Source organism: Drosophila takahashii, chromosome 2R, assembly GCF_030179915.1.
Source record: "Drosophila takahashii strain IR98-3 E-12201 chromosome 2R, DtakHiC1v2, whole genome shotgun sequence".
NCBI lineage: Eukaryota > Metazoa > Arthropoda > Insecta > Diptera > Drosophilidae > Drosophila > Drosophila takahashii.
This window is the reverse complement of record NC_091679.1, coordinates 28,230,120-28,256,227: the sequence shown is the minus strand read 5'-3', so window position 1 is coordinate 28,256,227 and position 26,108 is coordinate 28,230,120. Positions and strand designations below refer to the sequence as shown.

The following is a 26,108-nucleotide window of genomic DNA, read 5'->3' as shown; positions in this document are numbered from 1 at the left end:
GCTAATTAGAAGACCAGCAACAAAAAGGGAAGCCACGCAATTTGCGAGTTTATTAATTTTATGTCGATTTGCATGCAATTTCTGGCTCAAGGCGAAGCATTATCCTTGCTTTGCTTCGGTTATGATGCTGAATGCGAGCGTAATCTGGCGGAAAGACATTTATTCAATGGCTGCCACTGACTAATTAAAACTAATGGCCGAGCCAAGCCAAGCCAGTAACGACCCACTGTCAGCTATCAGCGGGTTCAGGTGGATCTCCCCCAGCTGAGTGGCTTTCCTTGTTTGATTCCTCCTGGATGAACTGCAATTCAATCGGAAGGTAAAACCACTCCCGTGAAAGGTGGCAAAAGTTACGCAATACTCGCATAAAAAGTCGCACGCGATTTCCCGATACGCCGGAGGGAGAATCCGCTTGCAAATCCAAACAAGAAGGTCAGTACAAAGTCATTGAGTTGCGTGCCACGCATTTGCAGTGCCCTTGTCAGTGGCAGTTGCAATGGCAGTGGCACCCTTAGAACAACTCAACTGTAAATTGGCTTAGCTGCAGTTTATCATTAAATTTGATGTCATTTTATTTCACGTTGCACCGCACGTAAATTTTTGATGCCGTATGTGGGAAAACGTGATGTGCTGATTCAATAAAGTACATCCAAATTTTATAGCACTATCCTCCCGAATATTCCAAATAGCCAACTTTCTTATTAAAAAAAAAAAACAAATAAAATTGATTATTTAATATTTTAAAAATCATATCAGATCATATTATACCTTTTCATAGGCCAAGGCTCTGAACAGCTTATATAGAGAGAACGAGTGATAAAAATCGATAGGGTATCGCAAAACCCCAAATTATGTCAAAATGATTTCTTGCACCGATTTATAAATTGAAATGTTTCAAGCTGTTCAACGTTTTTTTAAAGATTAGAGTTTCAATATTGTCCGAAATTAGTGCAGAATATACACTCTTCCAAACTCTTCCATGTCATCAGAAAACATTAGGTCGCCAGAAGCGACGAAGCGCAACGAAGGTGTGCTGCCTAGTGATGCAAATTGTTGTCGATTATGCCAAAATGATTTTTTCCACCGATTTAAAAATTAAAATATTTCAAGATGTTTAAAAAAAGTTTTTGTAATGATTAGTGTTTATAGATTTAAGAGCAAGTCTCTATAGTCATGAGTGGAACTCAGAGTATATTCCAAACCGCTTTAAAGTGTTTTTTACGATTATAAGCATTTTCTATATTGTCCGAAGTTAGTGTAAATATAATCTCTAGGCAGGAGTGGAATTCAGAGTATAAGGCCAACACATAGTCCTACGACTTTCGCCAACGACCATACCACGCTGAACACATCGGTTCTCGTCCGATCACCGAAATTAAGCAGCGTCGGGCGCTGGTCATGAAACCACACATCTTTTCTCATATTTATCTTTTATATGTTAGGACTAAATCTCGGTTAGTAATCATAATATTAGTACATCTTATGTATTATTAGACATCCTCCGCTTAGCGCGGACCGAGTGAATCGACAATTACATTAAGTGCGCTAAGTGTTCCAGCGTAAATAAGTGTGTGCTTGGCGACAAGTGCAGTTGTATTCGTATGTACAGTTACTAAAGGGATATGGTCCTTTTGAAGGGGCAGAGACCCAACAGCCGTTGTTCACTGCGTTAGCAGTAAGCTGCAAATTGCCACCAAACTCTTGCCATTATGGCATTTTTCTTCAAGGATAATTGTCCACGGAGCGTCCTTGGCTTGTCACAGGGATAAAGCTGTCCCCTTCGTTGAACAAGGTTAAGCGCTGGTGTAAACATTCTCCGGGTCAATGGGAACATTAGTCATTATAAATTTTGTTTCATAAAAATAAGATTGTAAACATTTTATACCCTTCCAGAGCGTGTAATGATTTCAGTCAGATGTTTGCAACGCAGTAAAGGAGACGTTTCCGACCACATAAAGTATATATATTCGGTAATACTATACATTAGCGGGCTCACCCCCGAAATTCGCGAAAAAATTATCCTCGATGGACCGCGATTTCTTAAGAATTTACGTGCAAAAAGAATTTGGCGGTCGGCCATGGTTCTCTTGTAATTGAATTTTAAAGTTCCCGGGTTTGCTATAAAAAACAAGTATGCTTTTCTAACGTTTGCTATAAAAATTATATATGTATATATGTACCCTTTTCCTTTTTTGTCAAAATAAGACTAATTTAAAATTCCAAACATCTGAGTAATTGGTATTATAGGGAACTAGTCCTCACAACCGCGTAAAAATGATCCTCGATGGACAGCGAGTTCTTAAGAAATCTCATAACCATGGATGACCACATGTGTATTTTTATTATGATAATCAGAAGAAATCGCGGTCCAAGGAGGATTATATATTTTAACCTTTCTTTTAGTTTTTTCCACCCAAAACTAAACTTAAAGATTGAATTTGTTTTTTCTGAGCGACACACCAACCCTAATTCAGCTGAAACTACTAGCTTAATATTGAACAAAAGAAACTGCGCCGCAGGCAAAAAAAATTTAAGAAAAAATCGCGCGATTTTTTCTTAAATTTTTTTTGATTGCGGCGCAGTTTTTTTTAAATTTCTTTTTTAAACGCACTTCTTTCAAATACTTCCTATTCGGGAATACTTCAGCAGAGAGATATCTAGGCCATAAAAGGTTATTAAAGAAAAAACCTGGAACTTTACCTCAATGGTGGTGCGGAAAAGTGTTCATTAAAACTTTTAATTTAAAAAAATTCTACATTTTTTTATAGGAACTCATTTAAACAATTAAATAGTTTTATAGGAACTCATTTAAACAATTTATTAATTTAATAGGAACTCATTAAAACTTAATTACTTTGATTGAAAATATGAGAAAAGCACCCTTGTTTTTTATAGCAAACCCGGGAACTTTGAAATTTAATTACAAGAGAACCATGGCCGACCGCCAAATTCTTTTTGCACGTAAATTCTTAAGAAATCGCGGTCCATCGAGGATAATTTTTTCGCGAATTTCGGGGGTGAGCCCGCTAATGTATAGTATTACCATATATTCTTGATCAGCACCAATAGCCGAGTCCATCTGGCCATGCCCGTCTGTCCGTTTCTATGCGTTATCGCGATGAAAGTTAAAGTTATCGCGATGAAACTTTCCCGAAAGTCTTCTTTCTATTGCAGGTAGTACATTTGTCGGAGCGAGCTGGATCGGACCACTATATCTTAAGGCTCCCATAGGAATATTCAAACAAATATGAGAAAATTCATTGTAACTTTGTAGGCGTTTTGATTTTTGACAACTTAAAAACAAAATTTAAAAAATAGACACGCTGAATCTGGAATCCCTGGAACTGCACCGAGTGAGCATTAAACTATAGGTATTTACTTTATCTGCAAGGGTATATAAGCTTAGGCTGGCCGAAGGTAGCTTCCTTTCTCGTTGATCATAAAGCTGCCCTAGGATTTGAACAATTGGGTCTGAAGGAAAATAGGCCCCAAGAGCCATTTTAATTTTGGACAAATCTTAAATTTTCTTGTTTTATTAATTCCCATGCGCATTATTAAGATTTATTGGCGACTTCGACTCTCGATTTTTAAAGTAATTAGTTTTCGAGGCAAATCTTTTAAAGCTGCAAGCCTTGTGTACTGTTGACACTTCAGATTTGAAAAAACTACTCTATTCCTACAATTGAACGATTTGGTTCTGAAGGAAAAAAATGACCCAAAAGCAATTTAAATTTCGAATAAATCTTGAAGTTTCTAGTTTTATTGATCCCATGCGCATGATTAAGATTGTTATTTGGCGACTTCTACTCTTGATTTTTAAAGTAATTACTTTTCGATGAAAAGCTTTAAAATCGGCAAGCCTGGTATTTCGGGACTCAGTCGGGTTAACCTCTCTGTGCTACAAAGTTTCTTTAGAAAAATGTCTCAGTATTTTAAATTGTTCGTTACGATTGTAGTTCTTACCATTGTTGGGAATTCAATAGCTGATATTCCCAACTGTGACTATTTCAATACTGTTGATGTTTCGGATTTGGAAAGTATCAACGATACTTACATATATCAGGGCCTCGAAATTCCTTCTAACCGTATTGCGGAGTATAGTTATAGGAAGTTAGACAATGGATTCAGAGAGCCTGTGAAAGCTCACTTAAGAGCATGCGTCTGTGAAGTGAAGCCCTGTGTCCGAATCTGCTGCCCCCGAAAAAATATGTTAGCAAACGGAAAATGTAACGATGGCTTTAATAAAAAGATTATTTTGAAAATGGTAAACGTAATGGTAGGCGACCATATCCAGGAGGTAGGGTGGACTACCAAGTATTTCAGGTTGAGGGCTCAGTTTGAAATGTGCGATAAGATGTTCAGCATTAAAAAGAATGATTACGTTATGTGGAAGGTTTGTCATGCGACATGAAAAAATAGTACCTACTTTTCTAATACACGTTTTTTAGAACGGATCCCTAATCTTACACAACATTAAAAAAATCTGGACAAAAAAACAATACTGTCTGTATCCCCACTTTAATTCGGATGTTGCCGATTCCATTTGGGTCGTTAAACACACTTGCACTGAAGAGTTGCTGCCAGCGACCATCGAGAGTAATGAAATAAATTATTTTATGACTTCCTCTATTAATATCTCTGTTTTCTACTTGCAGTAAGGGTGATATCCGCAGTATTCAACATCCTCACATTGTTTGTCTATATTTACGTTAGGAAGCTTCAGAATGTCCTCGGCAAATGTCTAATTTCTACCATAATCTGCTGGCTCATTCTGAATCTTTTGTACATATTGGATACATTTAAATTATTAAACCGCATTTGCCTATTAACAGGTTGGTTGTTAATATTGAATTCATTTCAATAATAGGAAAAACTACTAACAATCGTGTTTTTTCGTCAGGTTACAGTAGATACTTCATCGCGATAGCCAACAATCTCTGGTTCTCGGTGATAAGCTTACATTTGTGGAAATTATTGACGAACAGATTTGAGCAAACTTCGTTTGCTACCTACAGTGCCATAACGTGGAGCACGGCTGCATTCCCAACAGTAGTTATTTATTTAATAAATCTTATTTGGGAGGAGGATCTCCATAAATGGAACTGGATGCCCCTGGTTGGCTATTCTAAGTGCTGGTTGGAAGGTTTGAATTAAAGAAAAATGTATCTATGTTTTTACCCCATATATTTCCTTTCGTCTACAGCTTGGGGGCCCTCTTATTGGATATTCATTAAGGGACCAATACTGATCACAACGCTTTTTAATATAATGGTGTTTATTCTGTCGGTCAGTCACATTTGGAAAGTTAAAAGCGAACTGAGAATGTTTAAACAAGATGAAGAGAGGACTATACAATGCTTCAATTTCGACACTGAGACGTAAGAATTATTCCTTTTTAGAATTTGGAAAGCAGTCTAATATACATTTTACATTTCGTTCTCAGTTATCTAATGTTTTTGCGGCTTTCTTGTATCATGGGCACCTTTTGGATCTTGGAATTTTTGTATTGCTTTCAAGACTACACAATTTTTCAGCCTGTCTGGTATTTTCTCGTCTATATGGAAAAGGGTTTAGGAATTATCGTTTTTATTCTGCTCATCCTTAAGCGTAACACCCTAAAACTGCTCCTGGAGAGGTAAGTTCGCAATTCTTTCAAATATATTTTCGAATAACCAGTTCCCTGTTCTAGCAGAATTCGAGAAAGATGAATGAAATAATATCCAGACGGTGTTATATTTGCCCTTGGGAAACAGATTGAAAATGTTCCATTCAAAAAGTTTTAAAAACATTATAAATCATTTCATTAAACCATGAAAACTAGAAGGTCGTATTAAAAACGGTAAATCTTTTTTATAAGTAAGCATTTTTATTGTAACTTATACATATGTAAGTATATTTATTTTATTCTGGTATACCAAAATATTACCACATCACAATTCTACTGTCATATTATGTTTCTTTTGAAACGCCCTACATTTTATAACCGTTGGTTGAATATGAATATTATCTTAATATAAGAATATTATAACTTCAAAGACAGTTACCTGAACCAGAATAAGTACAAACAACAATAATTAAATTATATAAAGTACTTAACAAGTACTTAGCTATAAAAATAATAACAATAGTAGAGGGTTTTACAAAAACAATCATCTCCAAAAGATTTTGGTTTGATTCGGTTAAATTCTTAATGAGCTGTTAGCACGATTGTAAAGCGATTCTTCTTTGGAATGCAGTTTCTTTTATATTTAAAAATATTTCAACAACATTTACATTTCACCTACGCAGTAGATCAACCTTGTCCACTGAACTTAAACCTTTTCCAGACGAAGGACAATTTCGTTCTTGGACGCAAGGACCGGGCTGGTGGCAGCCCACTCGATCTCCTTAACGGTCTGGTCGCACGTGTGTACCCGATGGTTACGCAACAGGTGCACCAGGCCCAGTTTTGACTGAAGCAGACCCAATCGCATGCCGATGCAATTGCGGGGACCCACACCAAACGGCATATAGGCGTCCATGTTGAGCTTGTCACGGTTGGCCGGATTGAAGCGCTCCGGATCGAACTCCTTTGGCTCTGGCCAGTACTTCGGATCGCGATGGATGGCCAGAGTGGACATGTAGATGGACGTTCCATGCGGCAGCTCCATGTTGTGGAACGGTTCGAGGGTGAAGCGTTCACCCTCCGCCGGCTGCGAGCATTCGCGTTCAACGTAGCCGACGATCGGGTACTTGCGCAGTGTCTCGTTGACCACCTGCGATAGGTAGGGCATCTCCTGAATTCGCTCGTAGCTGACATGATCCTCGTCGCCGAAAAAGTCGCTGATTTCCTGCCTCAGGCGCTCCTGCAGATCCTCTCGCCTGGCCAGCTCGTAAAGGGCCAGCGTCATTGTGGAGGAGCTGGTTTCGTAGCCGGCTGTCTGGAAAATGGCCGCCTGGGCCACCAAGTAGTCCAGATCGAGCGCCTTTTGCGACTTCTCCGGATTGGCGGCAGCCTCGCGCTTGAAAGCCAGCAGGATATCGACAAGGTCGTTCCGCTTCTGACCGGTCCTCTCGCGTTCCGTCAGGACGTAGTTGATGCTGGTGCGGATAAACTTGGTGGTTTCCTTGGAGAAGAGTTTTACGCGGGCCAGCGTCGCCAGAGCGGGCAGCATGAAAATGATAGCAAAGTCAATGGCCCTTCCCAAGGTCACCGCAAAGATGGCCTTGTTGTGATAGAAGAATTCGCTCTTTGCGTTTTGCAGAGCGTTGGCCTCCAAGCCGAACGCTATGGTGGCTATCAGGTCGGTGGTGAAGCGGGCGCACAGATCCTTGACCTGGACGTTCGATCCACTGCCCAGGCGTTCCGCGCTGTCTTCCAGATTCTTTCCAATCTACGGAAAGAATTATGGTTTTTATTTCGGAACAAAGGTGGCAAAAATTATTCACTTATCAGTTGTAAAACACAACCATTTTGGAATTGAATACTTTATGAATCTCTCTTTCACTCACCTTCACCATCAGAGGATACATCTGCTTGATCTTGCCCGTGGTAAAGGCTGGCGATATCTTGGTGCGCAGCTCCCTCCACTCTGGACTGCGGGCAAAGAATAGGTTGTTGAAGCCAAGGGCATCGTTATGCGGATCCGTTTGCAGCACACGATTGTTAAAGTACTGGAACTTCTTGATCATCACCGTCTTGACCAGGTCGAGATCGCGAATCACCAAGGCCGGACGATAGGCCATGAAAACACCAACGAAGGGGGCGTTCTCGAAGCCGGGTGCCTCATGGAACTTGCGGATCTGCTCGAAGAACGGGACTCGAGCGGTCAGAAACTCGCGGGTGCAGCCCAGAAGGGGCACTGGGCGGATGTAGTTCACCCCATGGCGCTTCCAAAAGGCGAAGACCCGTCTCTGCCAGATATAGAAAACGATCGATAGGGTGGCGAGCAGTAGCAGTAGCTCGTTAGACATGTTGGAAGCTTCGAATGCAGGGAGCCACTATTGCTATCGCCTCTCCGTGGGCAGCTTTTAAGTGATCGCCAAAGCTTTTCCGGAGGCAGCAGCTGATCCATATAATATAGGGCTAAAAGGCAGAACTTAGATGCTATAATACGCTTATCGAGAATGCGCACTCTTGAAGCACTCAAAAAAAATAGGTGTATATTTATTTTATTTTAAGAACACCTCTAAAACGGCACGACTAACTTAAGAAATATCTTTATGTTTTTAAATAACATTTTTGTTTAAATAGCTTGTTTTTTATTTACAGATTATTTTGAGTTAAATTTAAATTAAAATCCTTTGTTGCTTAATAATGCCACGTACTTTGTTGAAAACACCCAATACTGACGAACTATTAGAAATATTTTTTTAAAGCTATGTGAGATGACAAAATATAAGATAAATATACATTGAACACACATAAGACCCAAATATTTTCTGAAAGTAAGTCCTTTTCCATAATCGAAATAAAATCCAATTTCTTTCTGTGTTTACACACCCCAACCAATGATAAGAGTGTTTAAAACGCCATTCAATGTTTGACTAGGCGAAAATTGCCGACACTATTTCGCTTAGGCCTCATGACTATGCAAAAATTTGAATGAATAGCGAATTAAGCCGATGCGAATTCCGATTTTGTTTGAACGAGTCAGCGTGTGTTGTTAGACTGAAGCACGCGTTGAGGGAACACCCCTGACCGGTATAACCGGAGTCCAAACGAACTGAATTGAGTGTTTTTGCTAGTCTGTGTTATCAGGGATATACTTATTTTTATTTTGATTAATAGTTGTTTGGCTTTCGTTGGGAACTGGTACGAGTTATCAAACTTTACAGGAGGAAGGAGGTAATTCAGACTTTATCTAGGAAGTCGATGTTTATATGTTAACAAATTAGATATGCATTACAATAAACATAAATGCGGTTACTATTTACTTATCCAATTAATGACAAAAATCCGGTTGCTGTTTCAGCTTTATACAAAATAAAAGATAAACTATTGCTTCAGCTAGCTTTTATATTGATTTTAAACGCTGAATGAAAATATTGATCTCGGAAATCCAAAATAAGTTTGTATAGCTTATAAAAAAAATAGACTTCTCGATCCTGCCAGGAGTCGAACCTGGAATCTTCTGATCCGTAGTCAGACGCGTTATCCATTGCGCCACAGGACCGTGTTAGAACAATCGGTCCAAAAGTCGTCAACATTATCTCTTTGCCGTAATGAGAAAAGCTTCTTCAGAACCGCACTCCCATTAGCTTAAATAAGTCATTGACGAGTGTTTTGATACAGCCCGGCTAGCTCAGTCGGTAGAGCATGAGACTCTTAATCTCAGGGTCGTGGGTTCGAGCCCCACGTTGGGCGAAAATCACTTTTTAGCAATTTTTTTGTTATTTGATAAATTTTGGTTATATTAATTCGTTTAACAAGCTATGCTTATCACGAGAAACAAAAACTAAGAGGGAAAGCACTCTCTCTGCTCGAAGTGCCGTTTTCTCGTTCGCTTGTTAAATATAAAGTAGGCTGTCAGCCACAGAAATGGGAACTCACTTAAGGGCTAGTATTAACCCAACAAAAAGTCGTCCAAAACAAAAAACTTCATATGAAAAAAATGTCAAAAAATGTTGTTTACTAGCCCTAACTCAAAACTTTAAAGGTTATATGGTGGTCATCAATGGTCAGGAGATTTATTAGGAAACCGCTGTTCCTGGTCCTCAAAAGTCCCTAAACACAATTTAAAAGCTATTTCATAATTCATCATATCACTAATATGATCGCGACATAACGATTTCAAAAAATACCTGAAGTCAAAAAAAACTGTGTATAAAAAAATTGTATTCCGATCCTGCCAGGAGTCGAACCTGGAATCTTCTGATCCGTAGTCAGACGCGTTATCCATTGCGCCACAGGACCACATGTTTAAGCGTGTCCAAAATGGCCAGTTTGGTCTTATTTTATTCACCCCAATTATTAAAGATCGAACGATGGTTTTTTTTTTGGTTTTTTATTTATAATCTAACTTGCTTATTAATTGAAAAAAATAAAAATTGTTAAAAAATTCGATCCTGCCAGGAGTCGAACCTGGAATCTTCTGATCCGTAGTCAGACGCGTTATCCATTGCGCCACAGGACCACATGCCAACTCGAAGTCAAAGTCACACAAACCAAAGTGAGGAGCTTTTAAACTTCTCCGTCACTTCTTTATCGACATTTTATTTCAAGCTGTAAATAAGCTCTACAACTTCGTGTGTTTATTTTATTTTAACAGTTTTTATTTAAGACCGCAACATCTTTACGCACTCAAATGTTAATTAAACAATTTGGTTTATTTTATTTTACATCCTGATAATCGCAGATTATAATATTTTTTATAAATATGGAAATCTCATACATACTAGTTATAAATTAATTATTATTATTATTATTATTATTATTAGAAATGTTGTATCTGATTTTTCAATCCAAAAATCGATCATAACAGTCTACTTACCCCATGTATAGAAACTATAACTAGAGTAATTCGCTAGCTGTTTGCATTCAGAACGAAATACATTTTAGAGAATGCAACTCCACCCCCTCTGCAAGACCGAAGCCTGCAGCGAGCCAGCGCAGCGTCGGCAGCGAGCAAAGCGCACACAGTGAGGGCGAAAATCAGTGGGTCTCAGTCGCAGTCTCAGTCCGCCGTTGACTTTCGAAGTGTTCAGTTCCCCGAGTGCGAAAAGCCCCATTGGTGGCAGTCAATTAAAGACCAATCTTCAGACGCGAAGTGCGTGTTTTGGGGTTTGGCAAACCGAAACCTTTTGAGGCCAGTCGCTGTGGTGGTCCGTAACCTTTGTGTGAAAACGACTATCGGAATAATCGCCTAAATTGCCGACCAACGTCGTTGTGCGTGGGTGTGTGTGTTTCAGTGAGTGTGCAATGAAAAATCGCAACACAGAGTGGCAGAAGTAAAGAGAATTTCAGCTCGGGTAAGTTTCAGTTTGAAAGCCGTAAATCAACAAAAAATACGCGATTTTGCCGTTTTCTCTGATATTCTCGCTCTCCGGCGCTTCTCCCATTCTGTTTTTCACATGCTTTTTTGTTTTCATCGTCTGCTTCGGCTGGAAGCCCGAAGAGAAAACAAAGCGGAATTCCGAAAAAAAAAATCCTTTTCTTTTTTGTTATTTTGTGGCCGTAGTTGCTTTTGCTTGCTTGGTTCTTGTTGTTGTGGCCGTTTGTTTAGCTGCCGTTCCTTCTTTCCACTCACATTCGCCCGTATGTGCATTGGTGTGCTTGCGGTTCTCTCTCCATAACTCAACTCTCTTCTCCTTCCCTATGTGTGTTTGTAGGCCTCCGCAGAAGACTCGCTGCCCCTCTGCCGGCGTCGCGGTTAACTCGTTTAGCGATTCTGTTAATGTTAATGCAGGTCTAACATCGAGAGTTTCGATATCAAGAATTTGGATAAATGTTAAGTTTTTTAAAGTTTAAACACAATTACAATACCTACATATCATTTGAATTACGGGATTTTTCGGCGTAAGAGTGGGCGTTGCAATGCTTTTCTAGAATTCCTAGATTCTACATGAGATTATCCCAACTTTTTATACGCCGGACAGCCGAAAAGGATAGATCAACTTGTATAGTGTTCCTGAAAAGGTCGAAAACGATTTCAACCTGTTAAATACTTTTCAACGACCCTCCACTCTAGCCAATTTTTGGATTTACTAATAAATACTTAAAATTTATTTTTGTAACTTTATCATTATGCCTTTTGTCAGAGTCCTTATGTAGGGAGCATTTTCATTACGTTTTAAAATGGAATAAGATCTGGAAGCATTTATCGTTAAAGTTGTAACACACTGTAACTAATAAAATCCCGAAATTTCATTGTTACAATTACTTTCTTTAGATTTTGACTGACAAATTAAAAATATTCATTTAGGCAAGCGTTATTTAAAATTGATTTGTTTCTAACGAAACTTGTATTTAGGGTTATACTCCTTCAGTAACTCAAAAGAAAACTTTTCTGAAAAAGAGTCTTCTAGCCTTTTTGGCCCCATTAACCTGCAGAGTGGGGATACGGAAAACAAGTCTGGTAGGCCGAGAAACAACGTCGTCCATTTTGGGTTGCAACTCCGCCACAAGACTCTTCAGCGGACATTCGTTGAAAGCGAAAATAGCACAGAGAATGGTGCTGAGGCAGAGTTTTCGACGCGCGCTTCGCCTGTCTGAAATGTATCTCGCAGATACATATCTAAAAACTGCCACATAGAATGTAGTAGAACCAGACACTGGCAACTAAATGCGCGGCGCTCACACCGATGCAGTCTTTTATAAATATCCCGCCTGTCTTTCGGCCGCTTGCAATTTCATTTTCATTGCAACTTCATGCCCCTGACATCAGACTGAATGCCTGCCTGTCCGTCCGCCATCCCATCCGCCATCCGGCCTCCTCTGCATTGCAATTCTACAACGATTTTAGCTTGCCATCTCTTGCAGCCTTTTGCGCCGTCTGCCTGTTTCTACGCTCATTCTTCGACAATTGCAAGTTGTCGGACGGGAAGGCCTATTGAAGTTCTACCCCCACCTCCAATGTCTGCTCCCCTGTGCATGCGAGTGGGGGAGCTGCTCACCCTAACCTACACCACAGAGAACTTATTGCGTCGGTTCGTTCCATCACAGAGCCCTCATATCGCTTTATTTTGTATCTACGCGGCATACATTCTTCTCATTATCTTTTTTCTGCCTCTGTCTCACTTTTTTTTACTTTTTCATTGGTTCTCTCATCCTCTGCCTTCGGGTCGTGTGTGAAAACACGTTTCATTGATGCGTTTTCCGGCCTCTAAAAAGCTACTTGGTTGTCTTCCGATTTTCACAAAGCTCTTGTCCTCTTCATTTCAGTGATAACTCCATGAGTATGCGATCGGATCAAAGTGCAATAATAAGAAAGTAATTCACATAAGGAGTCAGTATATCAACAAAATTATAGAGGTAAGTTAAAAAACATAATTCTTAGATCTGCCGTGAGTTCACGGCAACTGGACCTTTTGTAAGCCAGTTTCGCATGGGCCCATTAGCTCAGCTGGTTAGAGCGTCGTGCTAATAACGCGAAGGTCGCGGGTTCGATCCCCTCATGGGCCAACAATCAATTTTTTTTTATTTTAATCCTTAAAATCTTTTTTTTTTATATGATTTCTCTATGTTTATCAAGTTTCTTATAATCAGCCGAATTCATCGTGGCCCATTAGCTCAGTTGGTTAGAGCGTCGTGCTAATAACGCGAAGGTCGCGGGTTCGATCCCCTCATGGGCCAGAAAGTATTTTTTTTTATCAATAAGTTTTAAAATTACAGTGGAACTATTACACTTTTATCGGTAACAAAAAAAAGGACGCCAACATAAAAAAAATGGAAACCATTTTCGCGATCCGTTGGTCAGAGCTCTCGGCAGATTTAATATAATAAAATGACAAAAATTAAATAATAAACACAGAAATATTAAAAACTATTTTAATTAACTTAAAAATTGGTTATATTTAACCCTAATATTGCCAATGCCGCTATAGGAATTAGTCCACCGATCAGAAAGATATTTTACCCTGATCAACGTTTTATATTTCAAAAACAGCGTATTTTTGTTGGAAACTTTCAATGATGCCCTTATGTAAAGGACTGTTTTCAAACTAGATTAGAAAAAAGTGTCGCCCAACGTGGGGCTCGAACCCACGACCCTGAGATTAAGAGTCTCATGCTCTACCGACTGAGCTAGCCGGGCTGTATAAACATTCAACATAAAAACTTCTCTGCAACTGGAGCTGAGATATATATATATCAGATCAAACCTATTTGATAAAAACCGGAAACATTTCGGTGAAAACTGAGTTTAGAACAAAAAATAATGGGTATGTTTTCCAAACATAAAATATTATAGCTAGTAAATTTTGTGTTGCAGGTTTTTTAGGCTCTAACAATTATACAAATACTGTTGTTTCTCGCCATTTCGAAGTATCCTGCATGCACTTAGAATAGATTAATCTGGTGTTGATTCATTTTTTAACATAACCATAAATTAGCCATTTTTATGGATTTAAAAAATAATAATAATAAAAAAATAAATCTAGCCAACAACAGCTAAACAACTGTGAAAGAAGTCGCGAGAGGACTAATATATTCTTGTTACAAACAAAGTGTTTAAAAAACAAAATAAAAAATATAATGTCGCCCAACGTGGGGCTCGAACCCACGACCCTGAGATTAAGAGTCTCATGCTCTACCGACTGAGCTAGCCGGGCAATGTGACCGTTTGTGGTCAAGAAATAAAATTTCTCGCAAACGTACCGGAAATTTTAGACACGTGGCGGCCGGCACAGATTTATTTTTAGCTGGCTAGACCATTTTTTGAGTGGTGCTTTGTTTGATATAATATCTGAAGCTCCATTTTCTACCCATTTAATGTTGCTGTCCCTATTGGTTCTTTCTCTCCCTTTCTATGGTCCTGAGCTCGGTAATTGTTTTCTGCCCTGCGCAGCAACGGAACCTATTGTCTAGCCTTAGCCCATTTTACCGCTTTCTAATGGAATAGCAATGATGTATAAAATAACGCGCCTACCTCAATGCAAGGGGATCCAAGCCTTCAGTGGAGGAGCTTGACAATACGACTTGGTCCCCGCCCTGCCGAGACCAAGTAATTTGCTATAAAATATTAAAACGAAACAATGCGCGAAAGGAAACAAAAGAAAAAACACAGACGAAGCTGAGCTTGAGCAGCAGAGGAAGCAAGGGAGTTGTGACGACAGCGCAGATAATCAGCCTGGCAGACGGTTTTCTGTGCCCTACAACCCAGACAGAAAGGCATTTGCATTCTAGCAGAAAGGAAAATAAAGTTCAATTTATTCCAAAGATTAATTTTAATATCAAGTCAAATATTTTTTATTTTTGGCAAGCCAAAGAGTATGAACGGTGTTCATTGAACGCTTGTAGGTAAAATCATATCATAAAATTTAAATAATATTACAGAAATGTCTTTATGTCAGGCCAAATTTTCCTATAACACCTTTATAATGTATTCGTCCAAATTCTTTAAGACTAACATTTTTTTTAATTCGTACAAAAATATTAGACCAAAATTCGAATGGAATTGTTTCCAAAAAAACTCGCCCAACGTGGGGCTCGAACCCACGACCCTGAGATTAAGAGTCTCATGCTCTACCGACTGAGCTAGCCGGGCGATGCTTATCTTAAGTAATATCATCGTCAGCACCGGACTCATACCTACCCTTTCAGAAGTTCCAGAATTATTCCATACATATATTTTTTTAAAGCAAATGACAACATTTTTAATGAAGAATAATGCAATTTTTTATATATATTATATATATATATATATTTATTATATATAATACCATTTTCTATGTAATAAAGCATGGTTTTCGTTTGAAGAAATATTAAAGTGGGTTCACGGCAATAAATAACTGATGTGCTCGTACGAATATAAATATTCGTATATTATTCGCAATATTTAAACAAAAACTTTGTTTTCGTTTGAAGAATTATTAAAGTGAATAAAATGTTATTAAAGTGAATAAAATGAATAATTATTTTTTTTTTTATTGGGGGTTTATAGTTAACAATAAATCTGCTAACTTATATTAACATAACTATTTACTTAAATAAATATAACTTAAATAAGAGTTTAACAAAGCAGGGTTATTAGTACAGATTATTCGAAGACTCAAGAAAGGAGTAAATTTTAGCTGATAAACATTCAATCGAGTTTTCCAATGATATTTCAATATACAATAAATTATAATTTGAACAAAGAACCCTAAAGGGCTCATGAACTGCAAAATTTGACCTACAAATTGGCAGGTGAATTGGGCGAAAAGTTCGAGTGAATCTCAAAGGGACAGCGATGTCAATGTAGCTCAGGAGACGCGGGGAATTTACCTCACCCAAAAGCAGTTTATGAAAAAAAATTACTCCACCGCACATTCTGCGATGTTTTAGAGATTGTAAATCAATTAATTTTAATCTCGATTCATAGGGTGGCAAGTGTCTATTCGGATCCCAGTTTAGCTGACGCAAAGCGAATAATAGAAACTGCTTTTGAACTGACTCAATTAGTTTTTGTTGTTCATTATATTGAGGGCTCCATACACTCGAGCAATATTCCAAAATAGGGCGAACCATGGAAACATACAAAGTTTTTGTTGTGTATGGATCGTCAAACTCCTTGGCCCAACGTTTTATGAAGGCTAAAACCCCCCTAGCTTTACCAATAGTAACGGAGATGTGGCTTTTGAAACATAATTTGCTGTCGAATAAAACACCTAGATCATTTACTTTGGAAATACGTTCCAAAATACAATTCCCGAGATAGTAAGGTTGAATATTAGCTGAAGTTCGATAAAAAGACATCGACTTGCATTTTGCATGGTTAAGATGTAACAAGTTAATGGAGCACCAAGACTGTAATTCATTTAGATCAATAGTAACGGAGATGTGGCTTTTGAAACATAATTTGCTGTCGAATAAAACACCTAGATCATTTACTTTGGAAATACGTTCCAAAATACAATTCCCGAGATAGTAAGGTTGAATATTAGCTGAAGTTCGATAAAAAGACATCGACTTGCATTTTGCATGGTTAAGATGTAACAAGTTAATGGAGCACCAAGACTGTAATTCATTTAGATCCGATTGTAGGCGGTGGTGAGAGATTTGGTCGGAGTATGAAAGGCAAATTTTTACATCATCAGCATACATTAAAGTAGTGGCGAAAGATATGACATTTGGAAGATCGTTTATAAAGAGTACAAACAGTAGTGGACCTAAGTGACTGCCTTGGGGGACACCAGAAAAAACATTTACAACAGAAGACAATTGATTATTAAAGAGAACGCGTTGAGTTCTATTTGAGAGATATGCCAAAATCCAGTTTAGTAAAATTGGTGGAAATCCAAGAAGAGACAGTTTGTGAAGGAGAAGGCTATGGTTTACTGAATCAAATGCCTTGCTGAAGTCCGTAAAAATAACATCAGTTTGGCATTTTTTAAGGAAACTTCGATGAATGAGACAAGAGAATTCGAGGAGATTTGTAGTAGTTGACCGATGCTTAACAAAACCATGCTGAGCTGGAGAGATTATGGATGTACACATATGTTGAAGTTGGCAGGTGACCAACTGTTCGAAAAGCTTAGGTAAAGCAGAGAGTTTGGCAATACCGCGATAGTTTTCAACATCGGATCTTGAGCCTTTTTTATGCAGAGGAATGATGAAAGATTCACTCCAAATTCTCGGGAATTCAGAAAGAAGCAGAGATTGGTTGAATAAAAAAGTAATTGGCCAGGACAAAGTTTCGGCACAGTTTCTAAGGACACAGCTTGGTATCTTATCAGGACCCGGAGAAAACGATATCTCAAGAGACAAAAGGGCTTTCAGAACGTCTTTGACTTCAAAGTATGGTACATAGATATTATTAATGTGGGATAGAGGGTATGGATAAGGAGTCGAGGAGCTATAGGACTGTGGAGAGTAGGTTGACTGGAAAAATTTGGCAAAAAGATTAGATATGTTTAATGATGAGGATTCAGAAGAGCTTTTATAATGAAGAGATGAGGGATAACAGTTACACTTTCTTTTAGAATTCACAAAGGAATAAAAGTGTTTTGGATCCGAGCGAATGTTTTCTCTACATTGAGCAATGTAGCGAGCATAACTCTGATTAGCAGCCATAGTAAATTCAGAGCGAATCGATACGTACTTCGCCAGGTCTACGGAGAGGTTGGTTTTTAGATATTTTTTGTATAGCCTTGATTTTTTGTTTTTGAGGTAAGATAAGTGCTTATTAAACCATGGAGGCTTGGATGAGTCAATAACAGATACATCTGGGACGAAAATGTTGATCGACGAATGCAAGAACTCATAAAACGTTGACACTGCGGTCTCTAGATCATAACATGATTTTAATAATGACCAATCGATGGCACCCAAATGTTGGCTCAAACTGTAGAAATTTGCTCTGCGAAAACATTTGACTCGTGTGGCCGATGTACTACGAGTTTCAGCGTTAATCTCAACTTTCAACAACAAGGTTGGGTGGTAAGGATCTTCTGGTGTGGAGAAGGGTGAGCATCGGAGCACAATTGTAAGGGTCTCGTTATTAACAAAGATTAAATCTAGGAGCCTGTCTTTATTGTTCTCCACAAAGTTAATCTGACCCAAAGACAAATCAGATAGGCCGTCGATAAAATCATGTTGACTCTCAGTAAAAAGAAGATTGGAGTCCGGTGAAGTCACCCAAAGCAGGTTAGGCTAAACAAATATATTGACAGATTTATAGAAATATATTAACTGCAGTTAAAAGCCCCAGTTTTGGAGTCAAGTGTTTCGATTTTTTTTGGAATTGTTGCCCGGCTAGCTCAGTCGGTAGAGCATGAGACTCTTAATCTCAGGGTCGTGGGTTCGAGCCCCACGTTGGGCGAATTATTATTTTTATTATTATTTTTTATAATTTTATTAATTTCTTTTCATATTTCTTAATGTAGGAAAGAAATAATACAAATAATTATAAAATATAAATATTAATAATTTACAAATATTAGAAATAATAATAATAAAGTAATAGTACTATTAAACAAATTTATTGAAATTGCATTAAGTTTTACTGTTAAGTCGAGACATTCTGGACAAAAAATCTAATCTAATCAAGTCCAAAGTGTCTGTATTAATTTAAAACCAACATTTTAATTCATATCTGTTTTAATTCGAGTTATCTTTTTGGTCCTAAATTATTTATTTTCATATGTTTACCGATGTCTTTTAAATCGAATATCGCAATCAAGGCCCATTAGCTCAGTTGGTTAGAGCGTCGTGCTAATAACGCGAAGGTCGCGGGTTCGATCCCCTCATGGGCCAAGAACTTTTTTGTTTACATTTTGTACGTCTTTTATCATGTTCTTATTTTCAATACTGAAACGAATAGCTCTGTATTTTATTCCTGTAATTGTCTAAAGTTACGGTTAATAATTGCAGTTTTGAAATGGAAAACTCTGCCAAAAGATCAAAATAATAGAGCTCCAAGAATAAGAAGTTTTTTGTACATTTAAATATTTTGTTCTACTTACATGAAGGATAAATTAAAAATAACTAATGTTGTCTTCTCTGAAAAACTCAGGCCCTTTTGCAATTAGGACGCCACTGAACAAGCACTGTTTGTGTGTAACCGGCGGTATTGCATTTATGACTCGATCGATAGCCTGAATAATAAAGATAAATACATTTTTTACTTCAAGACACAGAATTCAAGGCAAAATCGATCTTGAATGAAGAAATTTTATTTTGAATTCAGATCATGTTTACTAGATTGTTTACCATTTCATTTTGTACCATTTTTAAACCCAAAAAGTAAAAAAAGTCATCGTTAACTTGCACAAAAGGTAAAAAAAATGTGACAATAAATTTAAAAAATGAGAAAGACGGGGACAAATCAATGGATTTTGTGTAAAAAAAATAACAATAGTTAAATGCACATGAAATAAAATAAAATTCGCCCCCGGGTGGACTCGAACCACCAACCTTTCGGTTAACAGCCGAACGCGCTAACCAATTGCGCCACGGAGGCGGATGTCACGGTTGTGCCAGATATTCGTTTGCTATTATCTGAGGATGAACCTATTTAAATAATAAATATAAGTATCGTATAAATGCATAATAATATTACATTTCTTCCTTCTTTTAGAAGTAGTAAAAATTTTGCAAAATATTGCAACCATTTTGTATCGTTGTCGGATCTTGAAAAAATATAAACAGACAACAGTTACTATTTAAGTGGTTCAAAATAATAAAACGGGATGTTGGTAGGTTTAAAAACATGAAGAGCAAATTTAAAAAGCCACTGCAAATAACAAAAAAGAATGTATTCGCCCCCGGGTGGACTCGAACCACCAACCTTTCGGTTAACAGCCGAACGCGCTAACCAATTGCGCCACGGAGGCTCTTGAAAACGCGCGAAAATTTTGCGACTCAAAATATAGAGATTTCCTTAAACAGCTAGAAAGGTAATCTAAGTATCCGGCTTAACTTTTCTCCCAAAGCCTCCGTGGCGCAATTGGTTAGCGCGTTCGGCTGTTAACCGAAAGGTTGGTGGTTCGAGTCCACCCGGGGGCGCATCCTTCTTTTTAAGCTCTAGCAAATTGCATTACAATTTATTAATTCGAAAAATTTTGAAAAATTTAATTATACAAATAATAAAAAAGCATCCGATCCTGCCAGGAGTCGAACCTGGAATCTTCTGATCCGTAGTCAGACGCGTTATCCATTGCGCCACAGGACCTACTTGTCGCATATTGGCCTATATTGCGATCCAAAACTTTGATGTTTTTCAGGCACGAATGATATCAGCTGGTACGATTCTATTAATATTTTAATCCAAAAGATACAACAAAATTTAAAGCTATAGGTATTTCTTTAGGTTTTTCAAAATTTTGTAAACCTTTTCTTACTTTTCTCAGTAGAAAAATTCCCATGCCCAACGCACAAAATTAACATGAAAAAAATTATAAGGTTCTGTTGATTTTGTAGTGCTGGGCTGTTCCTTAAAAATCTATAAGAATTTTCGGGGTTTTTTTGTCGTTTTAAATACTTCCAGAACAAAAACTCAGATATTATCGGGGAAATTATTCGGGTTTTGGGAAATTAAATTTACATACAAATAAAACTCTTAATTCAGTATCTTTTATAAAATAAATTAGGTATCCAACAGTTTAATTCCAAAGACAGCTCACCAATGTTAAAATTTGAAACCCTGACCAACAAACTAAAATTTGCAGCTTCAACAAGAATGACAATAAAAAACATTCTTTAATTAAAAAAAGTATTTTCGATCCTGCCAGGAGTCGAACCTGGAATCTTCTGATCCGTAGTCAGACGCGTTATCCATTGCGCCACAGGACCGGTTAAAATTAGCTGAGTTTGTTTCCCTTATAAGCGATTGTATGTCTAATAATAATCTATTTAACTTTGTGTGTTTCTTTTATTTGTTTTCCGTTAGAATGGATCGACACTCGACCCCACTTTGGGCCAACTTCGATATCACTTGTCAGCTGTTAGTCGTTTACGATCATTGAGAGGCTCTCTATAATTTGTGATAATTTATGCAAGCTATTGAATTTGAAATAAATGGGCTCCACTGCTAACATTATTGGAAACGGTTTTTGATCTACTGTACATTGAATTGACTTTTTATAACACAAACTTACTTTTTTATAACAAATATTTCATTTGTATCAGTATATATTTCAATAAGGCGTGTTTCGTTTGTTAATGTACTTGTTATTTTATTTTCTTTCAGTCATCACATCCAGCTCGGTACTTGCTCGAGGTAAGTGTAAATGTACGAAAGTTTTTAATTTTACTCATCCCAAGAATCGCAAGAGCATGCATGCTTTTATCTCAACTCCAATGCTTAAACGCGATCACAGAAGATTTTTTCATAATTGAATAATATTAAGGATTAAGTTCGGAAATTAAACTTACTCTAATGAATTCAAAATATTACAAAATTTTATTAGTGGAGATTATGCGCGAATCCATGGGGTAATTTGCTGTATAAATACACCCACCACTTTGTTAAAAAGTGTCCTTCACTGGACACCGCACTCTTGGTCATTGCCAGGCCGCCTCCTTTCATAAATGAGTGCTTTCTTAGATTTCAATTTAACTTCCTTCTTCGTTAGACGGGTAGGAAAGCCGCCCATTGGCCCACAAATGGGCGCATTGTTTGGGTCAAGGATGCAGCTCAAAGATGGCATCGTCATGCTGAGTCCCCAGTGCTCTTAGTGTGGACGTTTTTCACTCTCAGCTGTATGTCTTGACCTGTAAGCTTTCAACTTTTAAGTAGTTGACCGTCGTTTTCATCCTCCCATTTTCATGAGAAAAATAAAGGGATAGATCACCAAGAAAATGTTCCCTAGAAAATATAATTAATACCTTTTTATTAAGTGCCAAGAACTAATGTTTAAAAATCACCCAAAAAGCATTCAATTACTGGCTTTGACCTACCTAAACGCTTTATTTGCGCTAGTCTAAATATGATGCCCTTCATGACACCACTCAATACCGAACCCCCGCCACTCATTGTCACATGATATATCCGCTCAATTGTACAACGCCCTAAAACAAATGAAAACGAACCAAAACCAAAAAGCCCAAACAAAAACGAAAATAAAAGCGAGGCGGAGAAAGGACGGTGAATGTGAGTGCAGCCGTCGCTGCCAAAAATAAATATGCATTGAGAAATAGGCCGCTCCGCTCTGCCATCTTCCATCAAAGTATACAGTACTATAGTACTTGTAGTTGTCTCGCCGCCGAAAAGAGCGCAGAAGAGCTGATGCAGCCGCCGCCAAGTGCAAGAGCAAGTTCTGTTCATCGGCATCGGTCGGCAATTTACGTCATCGCAATTGGGTGTACTTTCGGAACTCTCTTCGCCTCCACCTTCTCCTCCGTCCCTTTCAAACTACCATGTGAAAAGTCGAAAGTTCTCATTCACGGTTTCGAAATACGTATGGAATTATTGTTATTAAAATCTGCTATATTAAATAATATTTAATAAACTGACTTAAAATATCGAGTATATTAAATATAGGAAAGAATAATATTATCACTTTTTTTTAACCACTATATTACAAATACTTATCCAACCATCCATTCCATCATGTTCCATGTTGATCAATAAGATTTATATCAACTTTATTGGGTCAGAAACGATTCTTCTATTACCATCTTACAGGTCGATATGTCGAGTGTCCCTTATTGCCTTTTATAATTGATCAAATGCAGATTAGAAGAACTTCCATTTTGAGATCTTTAAAATAAGACACTTTATTTAATATTTCAGAATCGGTAGATTTGTAATAGTCAAAACATTTTTTTTCACTTTAAAATTCTGAAAACTTTTGAAAATTTAAAATCCGTTTTCGAACTGTATCCTTTGGGTTCTGATCTGCTCGGCGTGATTCATCGCAAGACACTCTCCCACCTCTAGAATCTAGAGCGTATCGTGCGCAATTGGCCGCTCACTTCCCCTGCTAGCTTCTCTTGGCGAGGGTATGGGTGAATAGTTTGGAGGGGGTGCACTAGTTTTGTGCCTTTGTGTGAGTGCGAGAGAGCGGGTTGCAATAGCCATTTTCGCCATGGCTCAGTGCTTTTGGCGATTTCCTCTTGGCTCCCACCTATCTCTCTCCCTCATTCCCACCTCGAACGAGCTGTAAAGCTGTAAAGTTGCATGGGCTGCGCTCACACTTGCATTTGCATATGGCTATGTGTGTGCGCCGCGAGTGTAAAGTTATTCATTTTTTTCTAAGGTTCAGTCTCAGAGTTGAAGGTCAGTTGATGCTTTATGTCATTCAACTTGCAGTCGGCGCTTGCATTCGTAGTTGTAGTTGTTGCTCTTAGCATTTTCGTCATCGCTGCGCCAGCATTTTGTGTCGTTGCCTCTCGCATGTCGTGCCATTCAATTGGGGCGTGGATACGGCCCCCTGGGCCAGAGCACCCACACCACCCACTCCGCCCATTCGCGCTTTTCTTGGCGTTGTGGCGGACAGTGGGTGGTGGAATGGGTGGCGGACGACCCTGTGGGCGCGCTTTATTGGATTCCCCCGGCTAATAGGTTCAATAGTCGATTATTGCAAATTAGCTTAGGTAAATAGCGAGTTTGAGGTTATGTGTGTTGATCGAATGCGCGTCATAGTAAAGGGTCATCCCCACCCTCATATTTCTCTGCCTTTTGGAGAAACAATACGAATTCAGTCGGAAATGTGAGAAATAAAATAAAACAAAATTATAAAAAATAAAGAAAAAGCATTAAAAATCAAAAGTCACATAGTCGTCAGAGCGGCAGCGAAATCAACACAAAAAAGTGTGTTACAAAGTCACAGACGCAAAAAAAGCAGCCAGAACGGCAGCAACAACAAATCACGGCAGCGCAGTCGCCAGCAAGTAGAGCTTAAAAGCCACAGCGAAAAAGAAACACGGAATATCAGCAACCACAAGTTGGACTCTGCCAATGAGCCAAGTACCAAAACCAGTTTTCAGTTTCTCAAAAGTTCCGCACTCTGGCCCAAAGCCAGCTGAGAAACAACAAGAACGCGAATGTTTGGCCAAGTGCGCGCACAGTGGGGCAAATCGTACAATGCATTTAAGTTTTTCAATAACAGATCAATTTTTCATCTATCCATGCCATTTCTTCGGTGTGTATAGATCCCAAAACTCCCCTCTAGTGTAAAAGGGGAAAGAAAATGTGCTATTGAAATGTATGCAACAAAATAATTTTTTCGGAAAACTGTAGGTTGGGAACTAAAAGTTCTGCACGATGACCAATAACCTTTTCTTAGCATATGTACATATTTAGTTCTTGAACTCTTAGTCCCCATAATTTTTTTAGGTTTAAAACCTCTTTTTAATTTAATAAACATTCACAAGTTTTTGTACTTTGCTATCTTACTCAAAGAATAAATTGCAACCCGCTTTTGCAACTTATTAGTTGGTGGAAAAATTCAAAACGTATAATAATTTCGCATAGAAAAGGCTATTGAACATGGTAAAAACCCTTCAACTCGAAAGTTAAAAAATTCATGAGAATTTCAACCACCATTGACAACCACTGTGCGTGAATGCTGCCGCTGTGGCTACTGCACCGTAGTTGTTGTTGTTGCTCGGGGCCGCTGTGAGCTGACGCGAAAGTTGAGCGAGCGCAGCTCGAGAGTCAAAACAGCCAAGCGCCAAAACACAACAAAATAGAGTCTGAGAAAATCACAGAAACCAAAAGTCGGGCTAGAGAGCCAAAGGGCGGCATTGCCAAGCCGAAAAAGTCGGCGAAGAGCGCCTGCGCAGCAAAAGCAACAATTACAAGCTGGCCGCCCCGCGCCCCCACTTCGTGAGAGAGGGGGTAGGAGGTAGCCCCAGAGAGAGAGGAAGAGAGAGCTTCACCTGACAGCAGCGGCAGAGGCCGAGCAGCGCAGGCGGCAGAGGCGGCGGCGTTGACGTTTCAGTTTCAGAGTTTCTCGAGTAATACAAATTACATCGCGCGTAGTTGACGGTGGAAAAATGCAGAAAAATCGAAAATAAACCCGGATACGGTGCTAGAACAACGCGGAGAGTGCGACCAATTTCGGTTTATTAAACGCGCTGCCCCCGTTTCTGTATGTGCTATCGAAAAATTCGAATTCTGCCTGCGATTCAAAAGAAAACAATGCCGTTATACGCTAATATTAGGGATACTCTTTATTTGATTTCATTTGATTTGATTGAACCTTAGCTTTGTTTCGAAAATAAGTTATTTAAGCTTAAAAGAAAGAAAAAACTGTGCCGAGCTGGATATTTAGTGTTGTTGTTGCTGCTGCTGTGGCGAGTGACACGTCCCCCCTTTCGCCCCCGCCCCTCTCGTCAAACATTCCATGCAGTTGGCGCTTGTTTACTCTCTCACCGAGAGCGATGGAGAGCGCGATTCGGTTCCACGGAGAGAACGGAAAACATAGCTGCCGCGGTTCTTTGGGCAATGTTTAGCGAACGAAATGAAAAACAGCTTGTGCTCAAAATTATTACAGCGATTTTCAGCAGTGCAGTGGGCCAATCATAAGTTCATTCAAACTTTTTGCTGAGTCTGGTGTTTTCCGATTAAATTGCGCCAGCAACCAAAACGCCGAGAAATGCACGTGTCTGGGAGCTGCAAATGCATTTCCTACTCTCTCTCTTTCACTCTCTCTCTCTCTCGAACTCTTCGCAGCTTTCTCTTACCCCCGCTCTCAATATTTCTGTCTCTCTCTCTTCCTGTAGAAAATGCATTTGCACTGAACTGTGGGGCAAAACTGACTTTAAAATATCGTTGAATTGTGTTAAATATCCAATCAATTAAAGTCTTCCCTTTTAGCAAGTGTAAAGATCTATAAGTGAATCATAAACAATCAATAAAAAGCAATAAACACAGTGAAAAGTGAATATAAACAATCATTACATTACTGCGGACTATTTTAGGAATACAACAAATCTGCATCAAAATTGGGTGAGTGAGTATGCATCACTACTGCAATCCACGTTGTGACGAAGTGCATATGTGTAGGTGACTTCTAAATAAATTTAGTAGCAAATTAAAAAT

General features: G+C 38.5%; 3 protein-coding genes and 16 non-coding genes across 23 annotated transcripts in view; 8 read left to right on the top strand and 11 right to left on the bottom strand.

The window, feature by feature from the left end:
- The first annotated feature begins 5,031 nt into the window (after positions 1–5,031).
- Positions 5,032–5,741, top strand: LOC138912280 (probable G-protein coupled receptor Mth-like 7). Its single transcript, XM_070212470.1, has 4 exons — positions 5,032–5,143; positions 5,204–5,378; positions 5,444–5,635; positions 5,693–5,741. Exons 1-4 carry the CDS (start codon positions 5,107–5,109, stop codon positions 5,706–5,708), a joined length of 420 nt encoding a protein of 139 aa, XP_070068571.1. The 5' UTR covers positions 5,032–5,106; the 3' UTR covers positions 5,709–5,741.
- Positions 5,742–6,123: 382 nt separating this feature from the next.
- Cyp6w1 (Cytochrome P450 6w1) lies at positions 6,124–19,260 on the bottom strand. 2 transcript variants are annotated; one of them, XM_017147699.3, is made up of 3 exons: positions 19,084–19,260; positions 7,492–8,065; positions 6,124–7,373 (listed from the first exon to the last, which is right to left on the bottom strand). In XM_017147699.3, the coding sequence occupies exons 2-3, from the start codon at positions 7,951–7,953 to the stop codon at positions 6,312–6,314; spliced, it is 1,524 nt and encodes a 507-aa protein (XP_017003188.2). In that variant the 5' UTR covers positions 7,954–8,065; positions 19,084–19,260; the 3' UTR covers positions 6,124–6,311. The 2 variants fall into 2 exon arrangements, with proteins under 2 accessions (XP_017003188.2, XP_070069793.1); XM_070213692.1 differs by having other exon boundaries at positions 7,492–7,893.
- On the bottom strand, positions 9,083–9,155 carry TRNAR-ACG (transfer RNA arginine (anticodon ACG)). Its single transcript has one exon. It is a non-coding gene; the product is annotated as a tRNA-Arg (tRNA).
- Positions 9,274–9,346, top strand: TRNAK-CUU (transfer RNA lysine (anticodon CUU)). Its single transcript has one exon. It is a non-coding gene; the product is annotated as a tRNA-Lys (tRNA).
- On the bottom strand, positions 9,823–9,895 carry TRNAR-ACG (transfer RNA arginine (anticodon ACG)). The gene has a single exon. It is a non-coding gene; the product is annotated as a tRNA-Arg (tRNA).
- Positions 10,043–10,115, bottom strand: TRNAR-ACG (transfer RNA arginine (anticodon ACG)). Its single transcript has one exon. It is a non-coding gene; the product is annotated as a tRNA-Arg (tRNA).
- The window catches only part of EcR (Ecdysone receptor), an 87,222-nt gene continuing 74,018 nt past the window's right edge, over positions 12,905–26,108 (top strand). The window contains exons 1-2 of one of the 4 annotated variants that reach the window (XM_070213690.1): positions 12,905–12,952; positions 21,309–21,338. The gene's annotated coding sequence lies outside the window, so the exon portion shown is untranslated. Of the gene's footprint in view, positions 12,953–21,308; positions 21,339–25,000; positions 25,156–25,834; positions 26,016–26,108 lie in introns of those variants that run through there. The other 3 variants (XM_070213689.1, XM_070213691.1, XM_017147782.3) reach the window with 3 other exon arrangements.
- TRNAI-AAU (transfer RNA isoleucine (anticodon AAU)) lies at positions 13,029–13,102 on the top strand. The gene has a single exon. It is a non-coding gene; the product is annotated as a tRNA-Ile (tRNA).
- Positions 13,200–13,273, top strand: TRNAI-AAU (transfer RNA isoleucine (anticodon AAU)). The gene has a single exon. It is a non-coding gene; the product is annotated as a tRNA-Ile (tRNA).
- On the bottom strand, positions 13,661–13,733 carry TRNAK-CUU (transfer RNA lysine (anticodon CUU)). The gene has a single exon. It is a non-coding gene; the product is annotated as a tRNA-Lys (tRNA).
- TRNAK-CUU (transfer RNA lysine (anticodon CUU)) lies at positions 14,178–14,250 on the bottom strand. Its single transcript has one exon. It is a non-coding gene; the product is annotated as a tRNA-Lys (tRNA).
- TRNAK-CUU (transfer RNA lysine (anticodon CUU)) lies at positions 15,113–15,185 on the bottom strand. Its single transcript has one exon. It is a non-coding gene; the product is annotated as a tRNA-Lys (tRNA).
- On the top strand, positions 18,368–18,440 carry TRNAK-CUU (transfer RNA lysine (anticodon CUU)). Its single transcript has one exon. It is a non-coding gene; the product is annotated as a tRNA-Lys (tRNA).
- Positions 18,801–18,874, top strand: TRNAI-AAU (transfer RNA isoleucine (anticodon AAU)). The gene has a single exon. It is a non-coding gene; the product is annotated as a tRNA-Ile (tRNA).
- TRNAN-GUU (transfer RNA asparagine (anticodon GUU)) lies at positions 19,507–19,580 on the bottom strand. Its single transcript has one exon. It is a non-coding gene; the product is annotated as a tRNA-Asn (tRNA).
- TRNAN-GUU (transfer RNA asparagine (anticodon GUU)) lies at positions 19,880–19,953 on the bottom strand. Its single transcript has one exon. It is a non-coding gene; the product is annotated as a tRNA-Asn (tRNA).
- TRNAN-GUU (transfer RNA asparagine (anticodon GUU)) lies at positions 20,052–20,125 on the top strand. Its single transcript has one exon. It is a non-coding gene; the product is annotated as a tRNA-Asn (tRNA).
- TRNAR-ACG (transfer RNA arginine (anticodon ACG)) lies at positions 20,219–20,291 on the bottom strand. Its single transcript has one exon. It is a non-coding gene; the product is annotated as a tRNA-Arg (tRNA).
- Positions 20,839–20,911, bottom strand: TRNAR-ACG (transfer RNA arginine (anticodon ACG)). Its single transcript has one exon. It is a non-coding gene; the product is annotated as a tRNA-Arg (tRNA).

What these genes read in the sequence shown, in the direction of transcription:
- Cyp6w1 (XM_017147699.3), bottom strand. Translation starts at nt 7,953, where the DNA reads ATGTCTAACGAGCTACTGCTACTGCTCGCCACCCTATCGATCGTTTTC. An exon ending in TGTATCCTCTGATGGTGAAG is followed by an intron (nt 7,374 to 7,491) that starts GTGAGTGAAAGA and finishes TTCTTTCCGTAG; the next exon opens with ATTGGAAAGAATCTGGAAGA.
- LOC138912280 (XM_070212470.1), top strand. Translation starts at nt 5,107, where the DNA reads ATGCCCCTGGTTGGCTATTCTAAGTGCTGGTTGGAAG. An exon ending in TTCTAAGTGCTGGTTGGAAG is followed by an intron (nt 5,144 to 5,203) that starts GTTTGAATTAAA and finishes TTTCGTCTACAG; the next exon opens with CTTGGGGGCCCTCTTATTGG. An exon ending in TTCAATTTCGACACTGAGAC is followed by an intron (nt 5,379 to 5,443) that starts GTAAGAATTATT and finishes TTTCGTTCTCAG; the next exon opens with TTATCTAATGTTTTTGCGGC.